The sequence below is a fragment of the Stegodyphus dumicola genome, chromosome 1, assembly GCF_044657685.1.
Source record: "Stegodyphus dumicola isolate Sdum_Otavi_A_Nest chromosome 1, ASM4465768v1".
Lineage (NCBI taxonomy): Eukaryota > Metazoa > Arthropoda > Arachnida > Araneae > Eresidae > Stegodyphus > Stegodyphus dumicola.
Genome location: NC_140768.1, coordinates 95,749,548 through 95,775,351, shown reverse-complemented (window position 1 = coordinate 95,775,351; position 25,804 = coordinate 95,749,548). Strand labels below are relative to the sequence as shown.

Below are 25,804 nucleotides of genomic sequence, written 5' to 3'. Positions count from 1 at the left end.
TATGAATTCATGTGAAGATTCCAGAAGGTTAAAAAAAAAGTACTTTGCTTATTGATTAATTTGTACAAAAGTTAGGGTAAAGCTACACAACCTTGCTTAGTTAAAAATTCAAACACAAACAAATTGTTATGATTAATTCTATACATTAATTCATTTTTAATATTTCTTCACTTTATAACATTAACTTTTTATAAGTTTAGGTGCGTTTCATTTATAAAGTTTAAATACTTGCTATAAAATGGAAAATTTAAAAACTTAAATTAATATTATGGGAAATATTTTCAAAGTTGTTGCAGTAAAAAGTCCAATATCAGGAGCGGTCAGAACTTTGGCAACTCCAAAATTTTAGATCATCATCTTAAATCTGATAAGATGACATGTAGACTGTATATTATTAGGCTTCACTTATTATTTGAGTCAAACAGAAAAATGCTAACCCTCGCATAACTACATAAGAGCTCAAAGTGTGATTGTTGCGAACATCAAACAGTGTATTGTGGCTGCAGTGCAATTAATTCCCTAGCCTGCAGGTGTTTGAAAGTAGCATGCAGGAATCTCAAGTTAGTCTGTAAAAAAATAGCATTTACCACACATCTGCATCTTTGTGTTGAGAACCATATTCTCCATTTCTAGTCCTACATCTTGTATATTATATAATTCGGAATTCTGGACGTCCAGATTTTGGACTTACTGTTCATTTTAACCCTTTTGCATTGACGCACCTCTGTTTAAGACATTCGCATGAGATGGAGGGGAGTCAAAGGCAGTCATCACACAGGACACAGATTTCTGCATCACGAAGCTAAACTTTAGGAGGGAAGGAACCGCAAAAAAAAGTTTAAGGTCTAGTGTTGCTATTTTTGGTACCATTTTAGATTATTGCTTAATTTCTTAGATGCGTAGTGTGTTTACAAACTGGTAAAAACTAGTTTTATTCACCTTTTCATTCATACAGAGGGCAGGAAAATGCCTATCAGATAATCGGATAAATGATAGTACAGATTTGACAGCAAACTGCTTTTCTTCTCGATAATTTGTTCAATCAGTTTCATTTTAAATTGGAGAAATGGCATTTTAATGCCATGTTTTTGGTCAAAAAGAAATGTTGGAATTCAATATTGATATATCCATCAGCCTAAAAAACAGTTTTTTTGCACCATTTAATTTATTTTTGAAAACATGAACAGCGAGTCATAACTGTGTATCCTATGTCTACACCACCAATGTTTTTGTTGTAATCTATAATATATTCAGGTTTTAAAATGTCTTCTTCAGTAATTCTATCTTTTCTTCCAGATCTAGCCATTCCATGTATGCTCGTTAACATAAAAAGTCTTTTTTTTTATGTTTATGTTGTTTCGCTCTATTACATTCAGTTCACCCTTTTTAATTTTTTATTTGGAAAGTCTTCAGGCATTATTTTTTGTATTTTTAATACTTTTCCACAAATATTCATTTTTACAGAAAGCAAATATTCTGCAAATGATGGGGAACTGAAGAAGTGATCCAAATAGAAATTATACCTTTTCCCACATAAGTCACTCATCAGTGTTTTCAATACTCTTCCTCCGTAAAACCTGTCACCTGCTTAACACTTTGCGGGCCGCTGTCATGCTGGCATGACTTTTGCTCGCCAACGGTTATCGGCCGCTGTCTTGCTGGCGTGACTTTTGCTTGCCAACAGTTATCGCCCGCTGTCATGACTTATTTACGCATGACACGTATGCATGACTTGTTTTCACCAACGACGATGCTTCACATTGACGTTTGTATAGATAGACATACTATAGCAAAACATTTGACGATCAGGAAACATTGGTTTCAGCTGTTTTCCTCTCGCGATTCACCAGACTGTCTATTATTGAAATCTTTTTCCGTGGACGCTTGTTTTGTTAGTTTGAGACTGTCTTTCGATGCCCTCAAATATCGGAAACTTACATTAGATTTAAAGATATCCTTCAAAATGCTCTTCGATGAGGAAATATGTGCTGATCTGTTATCAGAAGAGAATAATTGCTCTGATAGTGAAAGTGATCCGAACAGTGGGAACGATATAATTGTGAGACGATTCAAAAATAAGGGAAGACCAATAATTAGTGAATCTGAAAGTGATGAAGAGAATTCTGTGGCAAATGATTGGTCAGAAGTTGATTTTAAACCTAACTTTCATGCTTGCCTGGAACGGTTTGTGTTACAGGTACCATACACACCAGATATATTATCAACAATGGAATTGTTCATTGGGGATGATTTATTTAATTTGTTTGTCACACAAACAAACTTATATCATAATCAGCAGAATAATGATAATAACAATGCATCAAAAAGAATAAAGCTTGGATTGATACAAATATTGTAGAAATGAAAAAACGTTTGGGGCTTGTTATCCTAATGGGAATAGTAAGAAAACCAGAACAAGACGATTATTGGTCTACTCACCCTGGATCGCATATACCTATTTTCGGGAATACTATGCCAAGGAACCAATTTCGGCAGTTATGGAAGTATTGGCATTTCAGTACTAATGAGCACTGCCAAGAAAGGCTTGATAAAATAAAACTCGTTTACTCGTACCTGGTAGAAAAGTTTCAAAAAATTTATAAACCAGAGAAAGAACTATTGCTGGATGAAGGTATCATTCCATGGAGGGGCAGTTCGTACATATAATCCTACGAAAATTATAAAATATGGAATTTTAGTCTGTATGGTGTGTGAGGCAACATCTGGTTATATATGCAATTTAGAAATATATTGTGCGCAAGGAAAATCGCTAATTGCGACAAAATTGTTTTTTGTGCTATTGCTATATTCAAATTTATGGCACGATGTATATATGGACAACTATTACAATAGTGTAAAGGTTGCAGAGGAGTTACTAAAGCATAAAACAAACATCTGTGGCACAATTAGAGTAAACAGAGGACTGCCAAATTGTTTAAAATCTGCTACACTGAAAAATAAGTCAATGGAATTTCATAGAAAAAGGAAAATTATGGTACAAAAATGGAATTCGGCAAAAAAATTGATAATGATGATTTTTACAACACATTCAGCCATTCAGCAAACATGGTCGAATGTGTGAGTAAAAGAACCAAAAAGAAGTGCATTAAACCAATTTGCATACAAGAGTATAATAAATTTATGAAAGGTGTTGATCACTCCGATCAATACCTATCGTGTTATTCCATACTCCGCAAAAAGAAAGAAAAAAAAAAGTTTTATACCTCATAAACTGTGCATTACTCAACGCGTTCCAGATATACATAAAAAATTCTGAAAATCCTATTAGATTCAAACAATTTTTACTAAACACTAGCATGGATTAATGAGAATGAAGAGGAGCAACAATCAAAATCGGCTGCTCAATGTGTTAAAGATTGCCGAGGTTTGATCCACCAGGCAGACTTACTACGGACATGAGAAAACATAGAATAACACGTATTAGTGATAATGGGAGAATTCAAAAACCGCGAAGGGCCTGCAAAGTCTGCACTGCCGCCAAGAAAAGAAGTTTCACTGCATACATGTGTTCTTCCTGCAATGTTTCTCTGCATGTTGGAAAACGTTTTCAATTATCATACTAAAAAGAACTATGGATCCTAGGAGTTAAATTTTTTAAATAAAATGTTTTAGTACTAATTAAAAAATATAATTGGAATAAAATGGAATAAAAATAGTGTAACAGTTATTTTAGTGCCTTCTTTAATAATAATTATATACCAACTACTTATGTTTCGAAAAATTGCATAAGTATCACCATTGGCGAGCAGTAGAACCTGCATGAAACAGCGGCAGTATAACAGTGCTTCGATAAATGTGTGTCCCGCAGAGTGTTAACATTTCTGTGTCATTCCCACAGTAAATTAAAAAATTCTATACATAACATAAATTAATTTTTTTAGATTTTCTAAAATTAGCCTCTTTCCCCAACAATTTAGCACTCTTGTCTGACGTGAAATGCAAAAATTTTAAATATTAAGGAACGTAATAAATTATATAGCAATAGGCATAACTCTATTTACTATAGAATTTATTCTCGGTGTTCCAATAAATGTACGGAGATGCAATTCCTCAAGGATAAGAGTCCAAGACTAAGTATCTTGAGTCTCACTTGCACGAAAAGTTGAAGGCAGGCACTTACTGAGCTCTGCCTCTGATAAAATGTCCGCATCAGAATCACTAGAAGTATCACTTTCTAACTCCTTAGAAAATGAATCATCAGTTCTCTTATTTGTGTCAATAATTGGCTCATTTATTCCTCTGTATTCTAACTCTGATAAATAACCCCTTCGTGCCATAACAGACTGGAGTCAAGGCTTTCCGAAATAAAATGGGAAGTACCCGAAATACATCTGAAGGCAACACAAAGTGTAACAGAACTGCACATAATCATCCTAAGTTTACTATGCCCGATTTTCCTTCACCATACCTTAAATGACATTCATATTGTCCTCTGTGGTTGATGTCAATGGCCTGCTCGATCTTGCCTCGTCACACACAGAAGTTCTTCCCTGTTTGAAGTGCTCTATCCATTTGCAGATCATCTTCACACCTTTCGAATACAAAAAACGAATCACTGCTCTCATTTCTTCCTTGGCGCAGATCGCTAATGGAGCTACCATGTTTAACAGTCTGCTACACTCCAAACCCTAATGTAGGAATACGAATGACACGTTGTCTTGAAGTGGTGGCAACCACACTCACTCCGTGCTGCTTACCAGCAGTGCTGCCAATCCGTGGAAAGAGAAATTGCAAATGTGCTGTTACTTTTTGAATTCCCCCTCATATATATTTAATCCATGGCTGAAAAATATTATATTCGTCTTAAGGAACATGCACTTCGTTCTCACATAATGTAAATATCGAAAAATTACACAAAAAAAGCCACAAAATACACTAGATGCATGGGTGGAAATTTTTCAGACTTTACCACTTCTTGTAAATTAACTTTTTAAACCCGGCGGTACAGCAGTTGTACCGAGAAAATTACTTTCTTTAACGCCAGCTGTGGTACAAGTGTTGTACTAGAGTAATTGCCTGTCTTTAGATCTCTGGGTGGTCCATCATCGCTGCTCAAAGTAGCAGCTGGCTATGCATTGTTTCCCCACTTCTTATAAGTTTGGCTATGTTTTGGCAAAAACCGCAGGCTTCACCTCACACCAATATAGTAGAAAATCAAATAGAAGCTATCTCTTTCTTAAACGTTAGTGTACTTTCTCATAATTTTAGAGTGCTAACATTTTCCAAGCGCTATTTAATTCTTATAATGGCACCTTGTCTCAAAGGTCACAGTCAGGACGAAATTAACGAGTTGGTGAGAGTTTTAGAAAAAGAAAATCCCCTGATACCGATTCTGACTATTCAGAACATGTTTTGATCAATCTTTTTAAAAAGACTTCGAAGACAATAATGCTAGCTGTATGGTCTTTTGCATGGGTTTCCCCAGGAAGAGCGTGAATGTATGCCAAATCTTCCGAGTCCTCCATGAAAGCATCACTATACTTTGCCAATTGGTGATTAAACTTCTTCCCTCAGGCCAATAAACATTGTATTTAATTACCTTGTAACAGCCACCTGCTATGCAGATACGACTATTAAACATCTCGTTAGGTAATGGGTAGTTTGAGCTACATATAAGTGAATAAACAGATTTCATAGGCTTTCCTCCTGATGTGTTTTCTCTCCAAAAATCCCTGATGAAGGTTAAGGTTACATTAGTTAATTAAGACACGCAACTCAAAGATTATCTGTCTATGGGAAGAGATGCCATCATGAAAGACTTCCTAAGGGAAACTCTCACATTCATGGTACAACCGAAGAAAGTCACAAGACCTGTCATGTTCGCCTGGAATTTAACCTTGGCTGAACTGCCAGAATTCAGTTCTCTCTCCCTTGAAGGGTGCCTCCACAAAGACATACCTATTTTGAGGCAACTAGTCCTTGCTTGCATTGTCAAAAATCAAGTAAGCAACAAGCATTCTACTGTTAATATGAACCGATTTTTTTTTTGATTGGGCTAATAATATTTGCAGCATATGCATATGTATTTACATGATATGATTAAAACTTCAGCAATTTTGATTGCTCTTTAAGTTTACCAGATTTAATGTTTCTAAAGCTCTTTCTAGAAAGCATGTAAAGCATCGTTTAGTTCCATTTTATACTTATGAATAATAAGATAATATTTTGGCCCTTTTATTGGAGTGCATATAACTCTTAAGAATCGTTAACGTCTTTTGAAGTTCCTTTATAATGTAAGCAATATTGTCTAATTTATCATGAGATAAATAAGAGACAACTGCCTGCATAATAGTTTTTTTGATATTCATTCATTGTAAATTAAATAAAACCAATTTACCAAACACTCTTTTAGGATGACATTTTCCCAAAAGTATTTAAACATTATTAAAGCTCATGTAACTACAATTTTACATACATAAAATTTTGGCCAGTTTTAATTAGCTGAAATTCTTATACTACTGAAGAGATAAAGGGAATTCACATAAGTTAATAAAAAATTATCTTTAAAAAAGGAATGTTATTTTAACTGTAAAAAGGTATATGGCAACTCACTGTTAAATGTATACGAACAAGGACCGAATTACGGAAAAACGTGCAAACGCTATCTGCTTAAGGAAATGGATGCTTTCGTGTAAACCTTTTTGAGAGAAAATGCTCACATTTACGTTTCTGATGGAAAATTTCACATGTAATCAGCCCGTTCTGTGGGGTTTCAGTGGATTGATTTGGTTTGCTTACTGGATTACTGCAAAGCACAAAACACGTATCTGTATTGGGGGAGAGGTGCCTTCGTAAATGACTTTCTAAGGAAAGTGGCTGGTATCTACGTTACACTTTACGAAAACCATGAAAATGCCCTTTTACTGGGATTCAAATCCAAGCAAGCTACAAGTGTTCAGCCATCATTACCGCTCTGCTACTGAAGCGCCCGTAAAAAATTGATAAAGAAAAAGCATTAAAATAACCGGTTTAATTTACTAATGCACATTTCTCAATTGACAGTAGATAAATTAGTAATTTGAGTTAATTAATCGTGAATAAATAAACTGTGTTGCACTTTTCTCCAATATTTCAAATTACAATGGAATTATTGGACTTCAAAGTCATTTCTCATTAATTTATTTTGTTTTGCTCATGACGTTTTATTTCTCCAAAGAGAAACTTTCATAGTTAAAAAAAAAAAAAAAAAAAAAATGCACAAGAGGTTACTTTATGAAAAATGTGGCATAAACAATTTTCTTAAATTTTGCTTCAAAAATATTTGAAGGTAATCGTTTCGATGACTGGAAGAAATAAAACAAATGTACTATGTTATATGCGTAAACACCGAGTGTACCCTTATTCTTTTGAAAATATGAAAGATTACTCTTTTTAAAATAAATTAGAAAATTTATTATGTAAAACATATGTATACCCATCTCATTTAAAATCAAGCAAACTTCACCTTTGGATATAACAATGGTTTTAGACAAAATCTGCCTATGAAAGGAAATTGACGTATAATTCTTTATAAACATTTAAAACTGTTCTGAAAAATACTTTTAATGAATTCATATTTTCTAAAATTTTAAATTACAAATTAAAATTCACTTTAGCAAATATTAAAATGAAGCTTAAGAGTGCTCTTTCTCTCTCTTCGGACACCACAAAAATTCTCATCAGGCTTCACTTCACGCTGCAGGTATAAAATGGATTGCATGTATATGTTGCATATCCCCCCTGCTAACATAAACAAAAGCCAATTTTACAAAGAAAATTCTATTTAAAAATATATCTCCTTTGCCTGATAGCCCAATGTAATGTTTGTTAAAGTTAAATCATCAAGCGCAACCAATATTTATCTGATTTTCTTTTTTATATTATAACAACAAAATTATGGAAAAAAGCAGATTCTCAAAATCTAATTGTAATGATTATTAATGAATTTATTATTTTATTTAATTATTCATTACTATTATTTTCTCAATGTAAACAGATTATCAAAAATTGCATTCCAACCTGCAGACCTACAAAGCTAGTTCACATTTATTGTATTTTGTACAGTTTTCTAATTTCTAATAAGAAAATATGTGAAGATAAATGAAGTGTGAAAACAAAGTCATATAATTCACAAATTCTTGCCGAGATTGATAAGAAATAGTAAATGATATATAAACATTGTATAACATTTTGCTCGAAATAAATATTACATTGGATATAGGTAAATTTGAATTAAAGCAAAATAAACATCGAAAAAAATCGCGTACCCATTCTAGGCTACCGAACAGCATCCGACAAACATGTAAATTTTACTGCATCCATGAAGGGGACAATTGACAACTACTTTTCTCAATAGGAAAAAGTCAAATGGAGGGTTGATCGTACCGGTGTGAAGGCTACATGAGAATTTTGGCCTTGTTTTAGGAGTTTAAAAGTAATTACATACATTTTTACAAAATCTTTTTATTAAATACTTGCAACTATAAATGGAGTTCTTTTAAAAAGTACAATAATGCATTCTGAAGTACATCAGATAAACTAAGTATTACAGTCTAAAGTTACTGAATACATATACTATACAAATAAGAAACTACTTACCTCTACTTCTGTCTTTATAATAGCATTTTTCCCATGCATCCAGTAGCAAATTATAGTAACGTATATGTTCAAAGTACACAAAGTACTTGGAAGAAGTTTCGGATGGGAAAACACGAGTAAAAGCTCCTTTTCGATGGAATTCGTCTTCACTCTCGACTAAACAGCGTACATCATCGGGTGTTAAATCCTCTAGAATGTCCGATTTCTACAAACGATGGAAGATTGAATAATAAAATTTTCGTTAATTTCATATTATTTTAAAGGAAAAAGCATGACTCTGGTATATTAAATACCAGAGTCATGCTTTTACAAAATTTGAAATTCACAGGCACTTAAAAATTCAAGGATGTTTCAAATAGTACTGCTTGTACAAAAGGGCTAACAATAGTAATGCTGCGAGAATATGTATACTCATTATGAGTGCCTGCAGTATACCAGACAGCCTTGTAGCTGGCATTCCTGCTTTCATTCAGAGCTGTTTTTATTTTGTATAATAACCTTACCTTATCAAAAATTTGTTTCACAGCAGCTCTGAAGGAAAATTTTTCAGTAAACACCGACAGCCAACCTGCCAAAGTAAAAAATCAGATTTTTTCAGCTACAAAAATAATTTTTAAACAGCAAAGATACAAAAGGAAGTTTTCCCAGCACATCTGCATTTATACTGCATATAAATTCAGTCCTTGTTTCAATTACTCTTTTCATACATTGCTTGCTGTATTACGGCAAATTGTCAGAACGGCCAGCAATATTTTAAAATTCACAATGGTTCAAAATTTCATTAGAACTTTCTAATTAGATCCCACTGAGTATCAATTTTTGCTGCTTCTATAATTTTTTTAATGTTTTCTAACTGTATGCTGTAATGAAAAATTCACCAGTTGCAACAACAATATTTTTGTCTTTGAAAACTAAAAGTAAAACTGGAAATCTATTCAAAAAATTATCTTACATCAGAAAAAGAGCCAATTGCTACAGTAGAAAAATCTGCAATTTTAGCATGTAAGACAACTTTATTTGTTAACTGGATATTTATGTAGAATGTAATCATATACTCAGAAGAAACAACTTCTAACATGAAGTTAAAATTTCTTTTTCAATCTTCAGCTGGAAGTTCTTGAACATCAAAAGCTGGCAAAATGAATTACATGATAAAAAAACTCTATAATGTCCAAAAAAAAAAAAAAAAAAAAAAAAAAAAAAAAAATTTTTTTCTTTTCTTTCTTTCTTTCTTTCTTTTTTTTTTTTTAGATATCCTACAATTACAATTTTTACAATTTTATTGAAAAATGCAATTACAATTACAATTACAATAACAATTACAATTTTTACAATTTTATTGAAAAATGCAATAATTATTGAAGAAATTATTTTTTGCACACTTAGTTGTAATAGCAGTAGTCATAGCCATATCATAATTTGAGATACTTTATTTATAACCTTCAATACAGTCTTAACTCAAGAATTACCTCTTTTTTAAAAAGTATATAAATTGAATTTCATTTACTGAAGGATTCTATGATACAATTTTCTAAAGATAGCTAAAGTATATATTTATATATATTTCAAATTTTTCTTATTTGCTTTACTGCTATGGAGCTGTTGAAATGTTTCAACCTTTCTTTCTTTTTAGAATTTTTAAGATAATAATAAACACCAAAACGAATTCATCTATATTTATAAGTTCACTTTTTTTCAGCTGCTAACCTGCAAACCTGAGTTTTCATTTTATGAATGAAACTGTTGTCTAAAAAACTGTATTTTCCTTCAGAGTTTTAGTTATTTAGCTTTGCTATATTAAAACTCTCCAATCTTCTTTCAAATTGGGAACATAAACTACACCCAATTTCTGAAAGTATAAGATTAAAAAAAAACTAACAATTACATATTCTTTCTATCCATAGAAAGGCAGAAAGGAGCTGTTTTAATGCTATCAACAATTGAAGATTTTTATTCATGTCCATTTCTTGAATAACTGCACTCAGTTTTGTCCTTGCATGAGTATTTTTAGCAATTTTGCTGTTGGAAAATATTTTTCTAAATAAAGTTTCAGTGCAATCAAATGCAGATTGAGCTCAATTAAATAATAGAGAAAATAAGTATTCAGTATTAATAATTTTTCAGCCCTTTATTTCTAATTTAAGCCCCGAATACGTCTTATGTTACAAGCACATATTTACACACACGACCTTCCACTACATAAAATCGAAAAATAACTATGACAAAATGGTACACATAGCAAAACAATATTTTCTTGAAGAAATAATTCAAGGAAAGTCATTTCTACATATTTTCTGAAATGTGCATGACTATTTTACTGTTCCCCCCCAGACGTAACTAAGACAAGAGATTGCATTATTCTCCAACAATTTCAACAAGCACATTACACTTGCATTCTTTAGTGATGTGAGAAATACACTTGAAAGTTTTGGGCTCACTGCTAATACTTTCCAGATGACCTGCCACTGCACTTGATTCACACTGACAGTGGAGAACTGGATTACGATGTTATCAGATGCATCTACTCCTATATACATATACAATGTTGCCACTCAAACAAGCAAATGAAATTCCCCGACTTTTCTAGCTGTGTTTTAAAAAAATTCCAGTCTATTTGCGTAATGCACGTTGGCTGTGCTAAGAGCTAAATTAATTATGGTACCACTTGAAAACACAAAAATTTGCAAATTAAATATGATTTACATATATAATCCCCAAAGCATTACTATTATAACTATAATAGTTGTTTTCTCCACTGAAGATTGAGATTAGAATCTGCCCAAACTGGATTAAAAATTTTTTGCATACATTTTGCAGCTAAATGAAAGAAATAAATCTATTTAATAATATTTTTAGATAAATTCAGGTATTTTATATTTATTTAGCAGCATACATAAGCAAAAATTATGTGCATTAAATTTCGTGATGATGTCATCATACTGCTAGAATTAGTTTCAGGATTATGGCAGAGAAAATTTCCTGAAATTCGAAAGTGTTATTTACAAATAACAAATAAATTTAGGGGGAAGAATCAACATTAAATGATACGAATAATGTTAAAAAAAAGATAATTACAGTCAAAAGTCGTTAATCCGGACTCGTCGGGACTTCGGCGATTCCGGATTATCGATTTTTCCGGATTATAGATCATCAGTTTAAATCTCGTAAGATGGCATGCAGAAATTCTAAAATTAAAAATATGAAACCGTAATTTATGAAATAAAGAACAATTATGATCTAAAGGGTATCAAAATTTGCAAAAAGAAAAAGCTTAATATTTATTTGTTTACTTTATTAAACATTTCTTTCAATGTAAGTTGTTTAAGTTTTGCTTCGTTTCATGTGATAATACTTTCTCTTTAATTCTATTAAACAGACATAATTTCTTGTTCAGTTACAAAGTTCTGCTGTTCAAGTCCTATAATTGCTGTGTCGAGAACACTGACTAATTTGTCAATCGAATTTTTTTTGTTTTCAATAACCTCTGTTACTTTCTTCGCTATCGGAAGCGAATTATAATTATAATGACGAGGAACTTGTTTTAAATCATATCAAAGACGGAGCATATCGAGATGAAATACTACATTTGGTAAGGAATTATAAGCCAAATAAAATAAAAACATCTGCGCTGAAGATAAGGATAGTGCTGACAGATCAACTTCCAATTCATTACGCGCCCGCCGCGGCGTTCCCCCCGACGAGCAGCGTGAAATTGATAAACAGATTTCGGATTTCAAAACATACTTTCGCTTTAGATCCTTTACATACAGTCAAAAGTCGTTAATTCGGACACCCATAATTCGGAATGATCTATAATCCGGACATCAAAACTAAAAACTTTCTGCGCATGCGCCACGTTGACACATGCGCAGAGGCGTTCACGAGTGCGCGTAAGACCTTTTACGACTGCGCAAGTGCAGAATACGTTTTTGCGTGCGCATTTTATGTATAATGGACGTATAAGCTAAAATTATCTAATTATCTATTTCAGTTAATGTTGATGATTGCGTTGTTCCTTAATTTTCGAATTGCATCCGGCTTATTATTTTTTGCAGACTGTAAGAGCAATTTTATAAAAGTAAGCTTAAACTTTCGATTATATCAAATAGAATTTCCGATATATATTTGTTAATATGTAAAGAATCTAAAGCGAAAGTATGTTTTGAAATCCGAAATCTGTTTATCAATTTCACGCTGCTCGGCGGCGGGCGCCTAATGAATTGGAAGTTGATTTGTCAGCACTATCCTTATCTTCAGCGCAGATGTTTTTATTTTATTTGGCTTATAATTCCTTACCAAATGTAGTATTTCATCTCGATATGCTCGGTCTTTGATGTGATTTAAAACAAGTTCCTCGTCATTATAATTCGCTTCCGATAGCGAAGAAAAGTGACAGAGGTTATTGAAAACAAAAAAATTTCGATTGACAAATTAGTCGGTGTTCTTGACACAGCAATTATAGGACTTGAACGGCGGAACTTTGTAACTGAACAAGAAATTATGTCTGTTTAATAGAATTAAAGAGAAAGTATTATCACATGAAACGAAGCAAAACTTAAACAACTTACATTGAAAGAAATGTTTAATAAAGTAAACAAATAAATATTAAGCTTTTTCTTTTTGCAAATTTTGATACCCTTTAGATCATAATTGTTCTTTATTTCATAAATTACGGTTTCATATTTTTAATTTTAGAATTTCTGCATGCCATCTTACGAGATTTAAACTGATGATCTATAATCCGGAAAAATCGATAATCCGGAATCGCCGAAGTCCCGACGAGTCCGAATTAATGACTTTTGACTGTATTAACAAATATATATCGGAAATTCTATTTGATATAATCGAAAGTTTAAGCTTACTTTTATAAAATTGCTCTTACATTCTGCAAAAAATAATAAGCCGGATCCAATTCAAAAATTAAGGAACAACGCAATCATCAACATTAACTGAAATAGATAATTAGATAATTTTAGCTTATACATCCATCATACATAAAACGCTCAGCGAAAACGTATTCTGCACTTGCGCACACTCATATGCGCAGTCGTAAAAGGTCTTATGCGCACGCGTAAATGCCTATGCGTATGTGTCAACGCGGCGCATGCGCAGAAAGTTTTTCGTTTTGAGGTCCGGATTATAGATCATTCCGAATTATGGGTGTCTGAATTAACGACTTTTGACTGTACTTAAAAATTGAATTAGAATAATCAACAATATTTTGGCAAATATAGTTACATTAAATGGGTAACTGTTACTAGGTGACTGTTTACTATTTTATTGCAAACTGACAAATAAAGCATTTATTTAAAAAAAAAAAAAAGTTTAAAAGATTTTGTGATAAAATCCTAGTATACACTACGGACGTGGCACGATTTTGAAAATTGTCGCCAACACCAAAATAAACTGTTTACTGCTCATCATCATGTTGCCAAATCCCGTGTGTAACATACGTGAAGGTTAAAATGGAATACATGGAAGCTATTCGTACTTCCATATAGAATAGTTATAGAATAACTTCCATAACTCGTATCAAACAAAATCGGTTTAATCCTAGTATACTGTTGGTACTGTAAACTAAGATTAAACCAATTTTGTTTTATACGAGAACACATATTTTTTTTTAGTTCAACATGTACTTCACATGCGAGTCTCTCGATTCTTAAGGTTATGGAAAGCGGAAGCTGCTAGAAACTTGCTTTGCTTTCTAAAAGACAAATCTAATTGGAAATGCGAAAATTGGCTTTATGCCAGTTAGCCGAATGATGCTCATGCAATACATGATTCGCCAAGAAAGTGATCACTTCCAACGTCGGAGCAAAACTCTCTTTTTATTGGGGGGGGGGGGGTTCCAGATTTTAATTAAAATATTTAAATTCCCTGACTTTTCTCTTAATTTTTTTATCAATTTTCGAATTATCTAACCTTTTCCGGTTTTCTGGGTAGCATGGCAAACCTGTACATAGCAGTACCATTGATGGAATACCATTTTAATAGGTAATCAAAAGAAAAAAGCAACTAACAGACACTGCAAATTCTACTTCAAAATTAAAATCCTGAAATTTTATGCCCAACTAATAAATAATGCAAGAAATATTAGGAAAGCAGAAAGTCAAGAGAAATATGTTATAAATTCGGTTGGCAGAAATGCAATCAAAAACCAGAAGAGTTGGCACATCTATAAGCATATCGGAGTAAATTTTTATGCACTCTATAATTTTGCACCCTTATAAAATTTATAAGCAGAGATATTTTTCTAAAGTTTTTACTAATTTCTTTTCTTACCATATCTGCATACTGAAATGTAAACACTGCATGCTTCTTCTTTTCTTTGGGTGATAAGTATCTGTTACGTACCGAACTTTGCTTAATCTCTGAATATGACAACATACTGAAATAAAAAGTATAAAAATAATATGTGCAGCAGATACTTAGGGCAATGACAGAAGTAAGATTAAAAAAAAAAAAAAAAAAAAAAAGTGACAGTATAAAAAGGAAAAGTTATATATTAAGAAATCTAAAAATTTTGAAAATTCAAACTGCTTGGCTTTATCAGTCATTGTTAAGCTTATGGAATTAATGAATTCTTAAAAAATATCTTTTACAGTATAATAAAATACAAATTTTAATATAAATTTTGTTTAAGGTTTTAAATAATATTCTATTTTAACATCTAATATCGTACGTTCATCCTTTTATACAATGAATTAAAAAACTATTGAAATATTAACATTCTCTTAAATCATTTAATATTTTGATATAATATATATATATATATATATTTAAGGGAGGTAAAAGAGCATATAGACTTGATTTTCTAAACTATTAGTCCTGGACATACATTATAATTGGAGGTTTGAATAATTTGAAGATATCGATGAAAATTCACTAAATAGTAGACCTAAGACATACTCAAGAAAACAAAAACTGAAATGTTGGATAATAATAATTTAGAAAAAGGAAGCACAAAGAGAGCTCTTCCAACTTCTTTGAAAATAGAAGCCTTGGAAACTGTTCTTGGATTGATGCATTTATAGCCACATATTCTCTTTTAAATGAAATTATAAAAAAAATTTAATAAATAAAATAGTTAATAAATAATTTAAATATTTTTTCCTCTAAATGATTTTCTGGGAAAGGCAAAAGTAGAAACAATTTTTAGCCATTACAGCAACAAATGCAGATAAGGTATATAAATTAAAATTTATTTATTCATTTACCTTTAAAAGAAAGAAAAAAAAAAAAACTCTATATATGTTATCATGGAATGTTTTTCCTAACTCTACTTTTAACAAGTCTCAGATTAAATTTTGGTTTGAAACAGAGTAACTTTTCTTTGATATTTCTTTATGGTTGAAATCCTATATTGACATTAAACAAAATGTTACGTACCACTTAATCAGGGTAGTTGATTTGGCTGTCCAAAGGTAGTGTTCTGGTTTAAAAAGACACTTTTCTCTGCCTCTGAATGGCAACGCAAAAATCAGAAGCACACTGATTTAGAGTGTGACAATGGAGTTTGCTTTTGACTTATTTAATGCAACTTGAAAGCTGCTGATTAGATTAATTTGTTATTCACAACAAATTCCCTATATAACTAGACTGAATGTTGATCTAGACAGAAATACTGCTGATCCACACACATATAAATTTAGATTCATTGTAGAACTCTGTTAGATGAGCCATGCCATTATGGTCTATTGTACACATAATTCTCAAAAACAATGAATTAGTAGTTTACCAAATGAAATTAGTGTATGCAAAACTTTAAAATGTCAGAAGAAAAATATGATCCAGAAACCAGAATATTTTCCTCTACGGATTCTAACATATTCCCCTCGAATAAATGTCTAGAGTATTAATGTTAATCAACAGTGTGATATTTAATGTTTGGAGGTCCAACAAATACTTCATTTACAGATTTACTGGTTCTTGTAGTCTTTACCTTTCTCCTCCGCTCCTTCTGCCATTTTTCTGCACTGTCTTTATACATTTTTTTATATTTCATGTGTTTAACTATATCCAATTTTTAAAATAATAGTAATTCTAATCTCTTAATATATTATATAATATACTGGTCAGTGGCCATATCTCTCTATAGGAATTCACTTTTTATTTTACATATGATGTGGCTTTGAAAACTAAAATCAACAGCAAATACAGTGATTTTCACCATGCAGTCATAAACTTTACAAAACTCTGAATTAAGCATATATTTAATGACAACAAACAAACAAAAAAAATTACATCATAATATATTTATATGATTCCCCATATATACAAACAAAATGTACTTAAATGATTACCCATCATCTGAAGCAGTAGGTGAACTGATCAAAGGGACTTGAAAGCCAACTATATTTAACATATCTTTTACTAGCTGACCCTATTAAAAAAAAAAAAAAAAAAAAAAAAGTTTGCACATTAATAAATAAAACTAGAAACAATTCCTTCAAATTAACAGAATTTTAAAATGCTCTAGATTATAAATGTATTAAATTCCTCTAAATTTTTTTTACTTAATTTCATACAACTTACCTTTATACTTGAATCCAACAATGAACGAGTATGCAAACTAAAAAGGGGGGAAGAAGGTTAAAAAAAAAAAAAAGAGAAATGTGTTGAAATAATTCATTTCACAACAGATATGCAACAGTTTAAGCAAATTGAACATACCTAGGGGATATATTCACTTCTAAAAGCCAAGGACGTAAATCCTTATCTAGCATAATATCAAAACCAAACAGCTCATAACAATTATATGTACTTCTTGCATATGTTTTCATCAATCTGCATACAGGACCTTCGGTACTTAATAAAAAAATAGAGAGCATTTATTTCTGCATCAAATATATTAATAAGAAAAATTACTTAATATAAATGAAATTAAATATACCTAATGATTGTTTTAATAATCATGTCCATAATAGCTTCTTGGATTTTTGAAATAGCTATGCCACTACTAGACATATATGACCAAAATGATTTCAGGGACCTGAAAGTTAAATAAATTTTTATTGTATTATGATAATTTTGCATTTGAATATAATTAAAAATGCTTATAACTTGATAATACTTCTTGAGAATTATTTTTATGAAAGGCAAATGATAAACACATTCCACTAACAATTGCTTCACACTAAGTAAGCTTTATACAAGACTTGATATACACTATGAACACTTCTGAAGCAAAAGAAGAGTAGCAGTCAGATAATTCTAAGCTATTCATATTCATACAATGGTCAAAATGCTACATGAAAAAACAATTGTATTCGATAGTGGTCAAAATGGATATTTTCATTGAAATATGATACCTGAAAATTTTCGTGAAAAGAATCCTTAGACACTAATATATCTTTTAAATGTGTAAAACTGATGTTGTGGAAGCTGTGTCCTTTCATAGTAAAGTGATTATGCTCTATCACATGATACTCCAACAGAAAAATTTTAGAAGTTACAGGTTTCAGATAATCATGAAAACTAAGAGTTACAGATAATCATGAAATGGTTAAGAAATGAATAAAAGAAAAATCATTTCTTATGCTAAAAGAGAGAATTATGACAAAGTAATGATTCAATGGGTGGGACATCAATGCAATGATTGCTTGCCACTGAGGAGTCCAATGCTGGGCTCAAGCCAAAATATTTCATGAGGAAATAGATTTAAAAATTGAGTTCATTTAACAGGCTGGCTAACCATTCTTAAAAAGCACCATTGTAAGAGGCAGTTATAAATTTCAGCTAAAAAGGCTTCAGCTCATACTAAAGCAGGTGGAAAATTTGCAGATAAATTCTTTGAACTGATTCATTTATTCACAAGAGATTCATTTATTCACAGATTTTACACTGTTGCATGTAGTCCACAGCCCACTTAAATAGCAAATAATAAGGCCTCTATCATACTCATTAACAGTGAAAGGGAATTTCCACAACAAATTTATAACACTGATGAAACTAAATTGGTTTCTTCTGGTAACGTGTATCCCAAACCCACAATACCTTGGTGACTTCTGCAATTTTTTGCAGTAGTGTCAAAGATTCCAAAAGCAAGAGCAATAATTTTGGCATGTGCAAATGATATAGGAGCACACAAAGTAAACTTTCCATAACTGGGAAAATGCACAATTTACAGGATTAAAGATTTTCCCCATCATCTATCATTATTCACATGAAAATGCTCGACAGAGGCAAACATCAATTAACGATTGGTTTAAAAATCTTTTCACACTGGAGTTTGGCAACATTTGAAATCGGCTGGTTTACGAGGTGAATGCATAAATTCCCCAGGTTATAAAAAAACTGTTCAACTAAACGTTTAAATCAAAGATAATGTCTCTGTCTTATTCTTTCTTCCAAACTGTACATCTATCAATCAGCCAATGGTTATCGCAGTGTTGAATGCACCGAAATGCAGGTATAAAAACAAGATCATTAATGAATTTTTGAAATACTTTAACATAACATTTGTTGCATGTAGTATTGCAAGCTATATGCCAGCATATATTTTTAAAAAATACTTGGAATAATTTATGAACAGCTACCATATTTCACGATGATGATGGTGATAGCCATGAAATTGAAGGTTTTCACATATAACAAGTAAAACGCAAAATTTCCCAATTAATTTGTGAAGAAATGTGGAAAAGTGATAATAAATGAAGATGATAAGCAGCATTTTTTAATTGCAGGAAACAATGCCCCCATCAATGCCAATGACATCTTGTAGAATAAACAGATGGCAAAAATCAATCCAGGAAACATCACTACATACAGATTTTTTGGCGAATGAAGATATTTCGATTGAGAGTCTACTGAGAACTCTCAACATAGAAATTGCAGAAGAAATTATGTCTGCCAACAGAATTAAACTTTTAGCACAAAAAACAAAACAGCTCAAACAATTTGCATTAAAAGAGAGGTTTTAATAAAACAAATAATTTAATATCACACTCCTCCTTTTTTTGTAAATCTTAATTTTCTGAAGGTTATAAATATCCCATTATTTCATATTTTTAATTTTATCATTTCTACATGCCATCTTATTAGATTTAAACTGATAATCTAAATCTAAAATCCAGAATCATTGAAAAATTCTAGATTTCAGATTTTACACTGTATCTATTTACAAGTAGTAAGTAGAAACATTAATCCTAAAATATGAACAATTAATTAATGAAATGGCTTTCCACATTATAGATTACATTGATATTTATGATTATACAGTCAAAAGTCGTTAATTCGGACACCCATAATACGGAATAGTCTATAATCCGGACCTCAAAGCTACAAACTTTTTGCGCATGCATCGCATTGACGCATGCGCATAAGACCTTTACGGCTGCAAATATGCGTGTGCGCATGCCCAAACTACGTTTACGCATGCGCGTTTAATGTATAACGGACGGTATAAGCTAAGCTAAAATTATCTAATTCAGTTAATGGTGCAGATTGCGTTGTTCCTCAATCTTCGAATTGGATCTGGCTTATTATTTTTTGCAGACTGTTAGACCAATTTAATAAAAGTAAGCTTGAACTTTCGATTATGTCAAATAGAATTTCCGATATATATTTACTAATATGTAAAGGATCTACAAAGCGAAAGTATGTTTTGAAGTCCATTAAACAAAAAGTGGAATTGCTGCAAAAAATTCATAAAGGCATATCCTTTGTTTATCTAACCATTCCGAAATCTGTTTATCAATTTCACGCTGTTCTGCGGCGGGGAAACGCCACGGCGCGCGATGAATTGGAAGTTGATCTGTCAGCACAATCCTTATCTTCAGGGCAGATGTTTTTATTTTATTTGACTTATAATTCCTTACTAAATGTAGTATTTCATCTCGATGTACTCCGTCTTTGATATGATTTAAATCAAATTGCTCGTCATAATTCGCTTCCGATAGCGAAGAAAGTAAAGTAAACAAATAAATATTAAGCTTTTTTTTTGTAAATTTTGATACCCTTTAGATCATAATTGTTTTTTATTTCATAAATTACGGTTTCAGATTTTTAATTTTATAATTTCTGCATGCCATTTTACCAGATTTAAACTGATGATCTATAATCCGGAAAAATCGATAATCCGGAATCGCCGAAGTCCCGACAAGTCTGGATTAACGACTTTTGACTGTACTACATTATCACAAAAATTATTCAAAGGTAAATATTTATACCATTTATGTCCTTGACACGAATTTTCATCTTCATTTGCTGTATATGAAGAACTTTTTCTATTTATACTGTAATTAGTGAGATGTATATATCTGTTTGAGAATGATTTGTTTGACAACGAATACCTGTTTAAAAGAAAATATTCAATACTAAAAATATATTCACATAAACTAAACATTTCCATTAATAGAAAAATAACTAATTCTCAACAAGAATGAGAATTTTAATTCAGAAGTCAAACTACAAAATTCAACGTTATAATTTCGAATTTTCACAGAACTAGTTTCGATGGTTTTACCAAACCACCATCCTCAGCTGCAAAAGCGCAAAGAATAATGCTACCATTAACCTTTAGAAAAATGAGAGATTAGGCTGCGATATAGTCAATCCTTTCTCCACAATCATCTCTGAAAATAACCAATATTTCTGAGAATATAAACAAACATCAATATATAACTATATTCTATCAGATGAGCAGAAATAACACAATATAAACAACATCTGGGTAACTCCAAAAATACAAGCATTAAACTTTAAAAAAATATTAAAAATTTTTCAGTGAAAATGGTGGCAATCTGCTGCAAATGAAGTCCGCAGACTTCATTAGATAAGTATTTTAACTCTTTGACGCACGGTGGTCGCGTCCTGAAACGACACGTGGTACGGTGGTACTAAACAATACATGCACCTGCCCAGTAAAAAGGTCTTTCTTTTCCAGAGACTTTTATCTGACCTCAACACACTTGCTCCCCAAACTAGTACAGAACACTCCCAACAGGGTTCATAGCTACATTTTAGTTAAAAAAATAAGCACCTATAAGCACTTTTCAAGCACATTTTAAGGAAAAAATAAGCACCTGTCTAATTACATTATACACAACTGCATAACCTTAAAAAAAAAATTAGACTTGTAATTTAAAATATGAGCAATGCAATATTTATTAAGAGAATGCATTACCTCAACCATGGAAAACAATTAACTTTTTTGGTACTATTCGGTTTGGAGGGCCGTAAAAAATCGCCAAACTATTGTTGATGCCAATGCTGCCAAAAATAATTGCAGCAACCCTAATAATTGTGGCAAGACAGGAAGTATAATAGTAAATAACTATCTAAGATTGATGTTTTAATTTAGATGAAAGGTTAATTTCATATAATACTTTTTTATTATTATAATTTATATAAAAATTGCTAAACATAACTGAATGGATGCCTGCACCGCTATTTCGCTACCGACTTATCGTTAAAGCATAATTTCATCTTGTTGGTTGTTCAAACGTAATTTTCTATAATGAATGATGCCTTTTCTTTGAAAATATTCTCGGTAAAGTGCGGAAAAGCTCACTTATTTGTTCGCCGCTTTTTACAAGGGTAAAAACAATTGGATTTTTGCCAATTTTCTTTTACTTTTTAAGTTAAAATAGATCAATGTGTACATAGATAATGTCAAGGGTGTGCGCACTGCCATTTTTGTGCAATTTTAGGATATTTGTTTTTAGTGAAAATAGGTCGATGTGCACATGGATACTGAGTATGTGCAGTTCTTAAAAACGCGTCAAGCAGTGGATGATTCTGCACTTTACCCCAAATTCTATTCCCGACTTTTCATCATGGGCAATTCCCAAATTGTTAAATCTATAGGATATATATATATTATATATATATAAAAGATTTAAAAATTAATATTAGTATTTCAATGGTGTCTTAAGAAATATAGAACTATATAAACTTACGCAATCTGAAATCAGCACATACGCTAGATTTGGCGCGCTGTTAAATGGGCGCGTTTACTAGATTTGGCGCTTTTGCGCATACATTTTCGCTGTAATTTTTTTAGGGCCCTCAAAACAAAATAGTAAACAGTTCAATTTACAGAATTAGTTTACAATGACAGGAAAAAAAAAAAAAAAAAAAACTATGCAGAACTAAACTATGTTACAAGATTTAATGATTAAATTTCAGTTAAAATATAGAAAATAAATAATAATAAGCCATATTAATTGTATTCGTTTGGCACCTAATAATAAATACAATTTATTTTTCCACTCATATTAATATTTAAATAATTTAACTTAAATCAAAATTCTGAACATTTTCTAAATTTTCATTGCATAACAGTTTTTCCTTAACATATATTCCAAGTAAAGTAATTTAAGTAAAAAAGAGGCACATTTCTGAAATCAGGAGACGCGGAATTGTGTCATGCAGTCATCCTTTAATAGTAAAAGCTTAAATAACCAGCATATTCGGAAATTAACGAATATCTGAAAATTCTGGATAGTCGAGCGTAATTAGTAAAAGTGGAAGGGGGTAGATTGTAGCTGTTCTTTAGATTTTTCAGCTAAATAATGCTTTCGACATTTTGATGTTCTTGGCAAGCACAGTGAAACTCTGCGAAATATCGCAAACGTTATTGCACAATACATGCGCCTTAATTCTTCAGCACGTGATATCAGGCCTCTTTTTCCAGTTACGCACGGGCGTAACTGGAAAAAGAGGGAGGGAGATTGTAGCCATTCTTTAGATTTCTCGTCTAAATAAATGATTTTGACATTTCGATATGTGCATCATATAAAAATAGACCAACGGAACTGAGAAATATTCTGCTTAGAAAGCACAGTAAAACTCTTTTAAGTGTTCATAAATAAATCTCAGAGTGAACATCAAAATTAATTATCTCTGCAAAATACCGCAAACGTTATTGCGCAATACGTACCGCGTAATTCTTCCATCGGAATCAGAATGAACAGCTGCCAGTATTCAAAGAATAAAGAACAATATAAAGAAAAAAAAAAAAAAAAAAAAAGAGAGAGAGACTTACTAATCTGGGGTGTTTTTGATTCTAATTTTGAACAGACTGTGTTAAATTTCCGGAATACAGTCTTCGCTTGGGTTGGGTAGACCGCAAAACTTTTAGTCCTATTCAATCCAGATTGGACACTGACAAAAAAAAAGTCCGCTGCTTCAATATTAGAGATTTTGCGGAGAAAGGGGAGAACCTCCCAACCTCCATACTGTATAATTAATGTTTCGGGGGAAAAAAAATTTTTTTTTGACTATTCGATTATTTTCCTTTTATTTAAGCCATTCCGAATATTATTCCTTAGAAAGCTAATCTGTGAAAAAACACACCCATTTTTGGAAGTTTATCTATACTTCAGCAGTTACTGCAACTATATTATTATAGATATTCATGCGTATGCTCATAATATAATCATAACGATCATAATAAACACGAATATGTACTGACCACATGGAACGAGAATGCAAATTATTAAATTCGGTAAAAGTTTACAATTGGGTGCCCCTTGTTTATTGGCGATTATTTTTTTTACGCCAAGATCGGCACCAAGAAAGCGCAATTTCAAAATAGACGCTACACGAAACCAAAATAAGAAGTCAAAGAATTGCACAAACTCTGTGTCCATGTACACATTGATCTTTTTTCACTTAAAAAAACATCCCAGAATTGCACAAACTAGGCATTGTGAACTGTTTTAAATTTGTCCATGTACACATCAATCTATTTTCATTTTAAAAAAATCAGGAATCATGGGAACCAGAAATGAGGTTTCATCGACAAAATTTTTTTTTAAAATTTGCCACTAATCGAAGGGGCACCCAATTCTACAATAGAGCCTTAAATTCTTGATAGAAATTCAAACGTGTGTAATATTTGGGTGGGAGGAAAAGAATACCGAATGTACCGGAATGGTCTACCGTTTTCGCAATTCTTTAACCAATAGCACGACGTGCAGCTGTCTGTACTCTTGCGCGCACCATAGGTTACATTAATGCAGAGAAAGGGGGAAAAGCAATTTCCGGGAGTATGATTCACCATCTGACGTTGCATATAAGGAAGAAAAGTTGTTTATTTAGTTTCAGCTTTGGTACGGGGAAAAAATGCGCGTTCATAAAAAAAAAAAAAAAGAGGATTAAAAAAAAAAAAAGCACTAAAAGCAAAAAAATAAGCACTAAAAACAAAAAAATAAGGGTTTTAAATAAAAAGTAAGCACCTTTAACGGCATTTATAAATTTTCTTTTCAAATATAAGGACTTATAAGCACTTGTAAGGACTACTACGAACCCTGCCCAATTATCTGCGGAATTGGGTGGCGCGGCCACCGCGGATAATACGAAAAAACCTAAAAACGGGTATAGCAAAAGAGAAAACAGTCATTCCAACTTTGAAAAATTGTTTTCTGTACAATAAAATGTGAAATAAACAGCAGGAAATGTTTAACTAAGGCTTAATATTTTAGTATATCACTCAAAACTAACCTAAAATGCATTTTGCTAATGAAAACAGAAAAGTGCTTTATACTTACTTACTTATGAGAGGCGTCAAGGATACACAGAAAAATCAATACGTATGTACCGTTTTAACACCATAATGTATTATGTAATTACAAAAGTATAACTGTAAAACTACACCTTTTTGAAGAAATCAATCACTTGTGTTTGCTTCTTGCTTCGGAAGCATTTTCTCTTGATCCGAGATTGCATTTCCGTAGCATAAGTTTCTCGGCCAACTCCGCGTCTTCTTGTTCTTCCAACTAGCTCAGCAGTCCATCGACTTGTTGCAAAGCCCCTTTGTGGTCACCACTAAGTTTCTCCCCATGAAGTCCAATTTCTCAAATTCCATGTCGCTGCTTAAAACGAGTCAACCAGTCAGAAGACACATCAAAATTTCTTTTCAGGCCTAACAACTCAAAAAAGGTTTTTGCCTTCGCCGCAATGATAGGACCATTTACAGGAGTACCCTCTTTTCGAACTTGAGCTAACCACTCTGTCAATGCCAAGTCTAGCTCATCAAAGGTAGAACCCTTCATAGTTTTTCACGTTTTCATTGCGGAAGCACTGTCCAACACTGATGCAAAGTTCACCAGTTTGTCTTCTTGCTTTAGAATCTCACGCATTGTTGTTTCCATGATTCCGTAATCCAATTTCATCTGCTGCCTTGTAACGCCGTTTGCTACTTTGGAATTAATTCTAGCTTTTGCGCAATCGTCAACACAACCTTCTTTCGTTTTCC

General features: G+C 31.9%; 1 protein-coding gene across 1 annotated transcript in view; it reads right to left on the bottom strand.

Moving 5' to 3' along the window:
- LOC118188641 (tubulin monoglutamylase TTLL4-like) overlaps window positions 1-25,804 on the bottom strand; it is a 74,854-nt gene that overhangs the window by 8,893 nt on the left and 40,157 nt on the right. The window contains exons 10-16 of the mRNA XM_035359131.2: window positions 20,772-20,894; window positions 17,495-17,593; window positions 17,275-17,409; window positions 17,137-17,173; window positions 16,905-16,984; window positions 14,884-14,989; window positions 8,599-8,803 (exon numbers count right to left, since the gene is read on the bottom strand). Coding sequence (XP_035215022.2) covers window positions 8,599-8,803; window positions 14,884-14,989; window positions 16,905-16,984; window positions 17,137-17,173; window positions 17,275-17,409; window positions 17,495-17,593; window positions 20,772-20,894 — 785 coding nt within the window. The remainder of the gene's footprint in view (window positions 1-8,598; window positions 8,804-14,883; window positions 14,990-16,904; window positions 16,985-17,136; window positions 17,174-17,274; window positions 17,410-17,494; window positions 17,594-20,771; window positions 20,895-25,804) is intronic.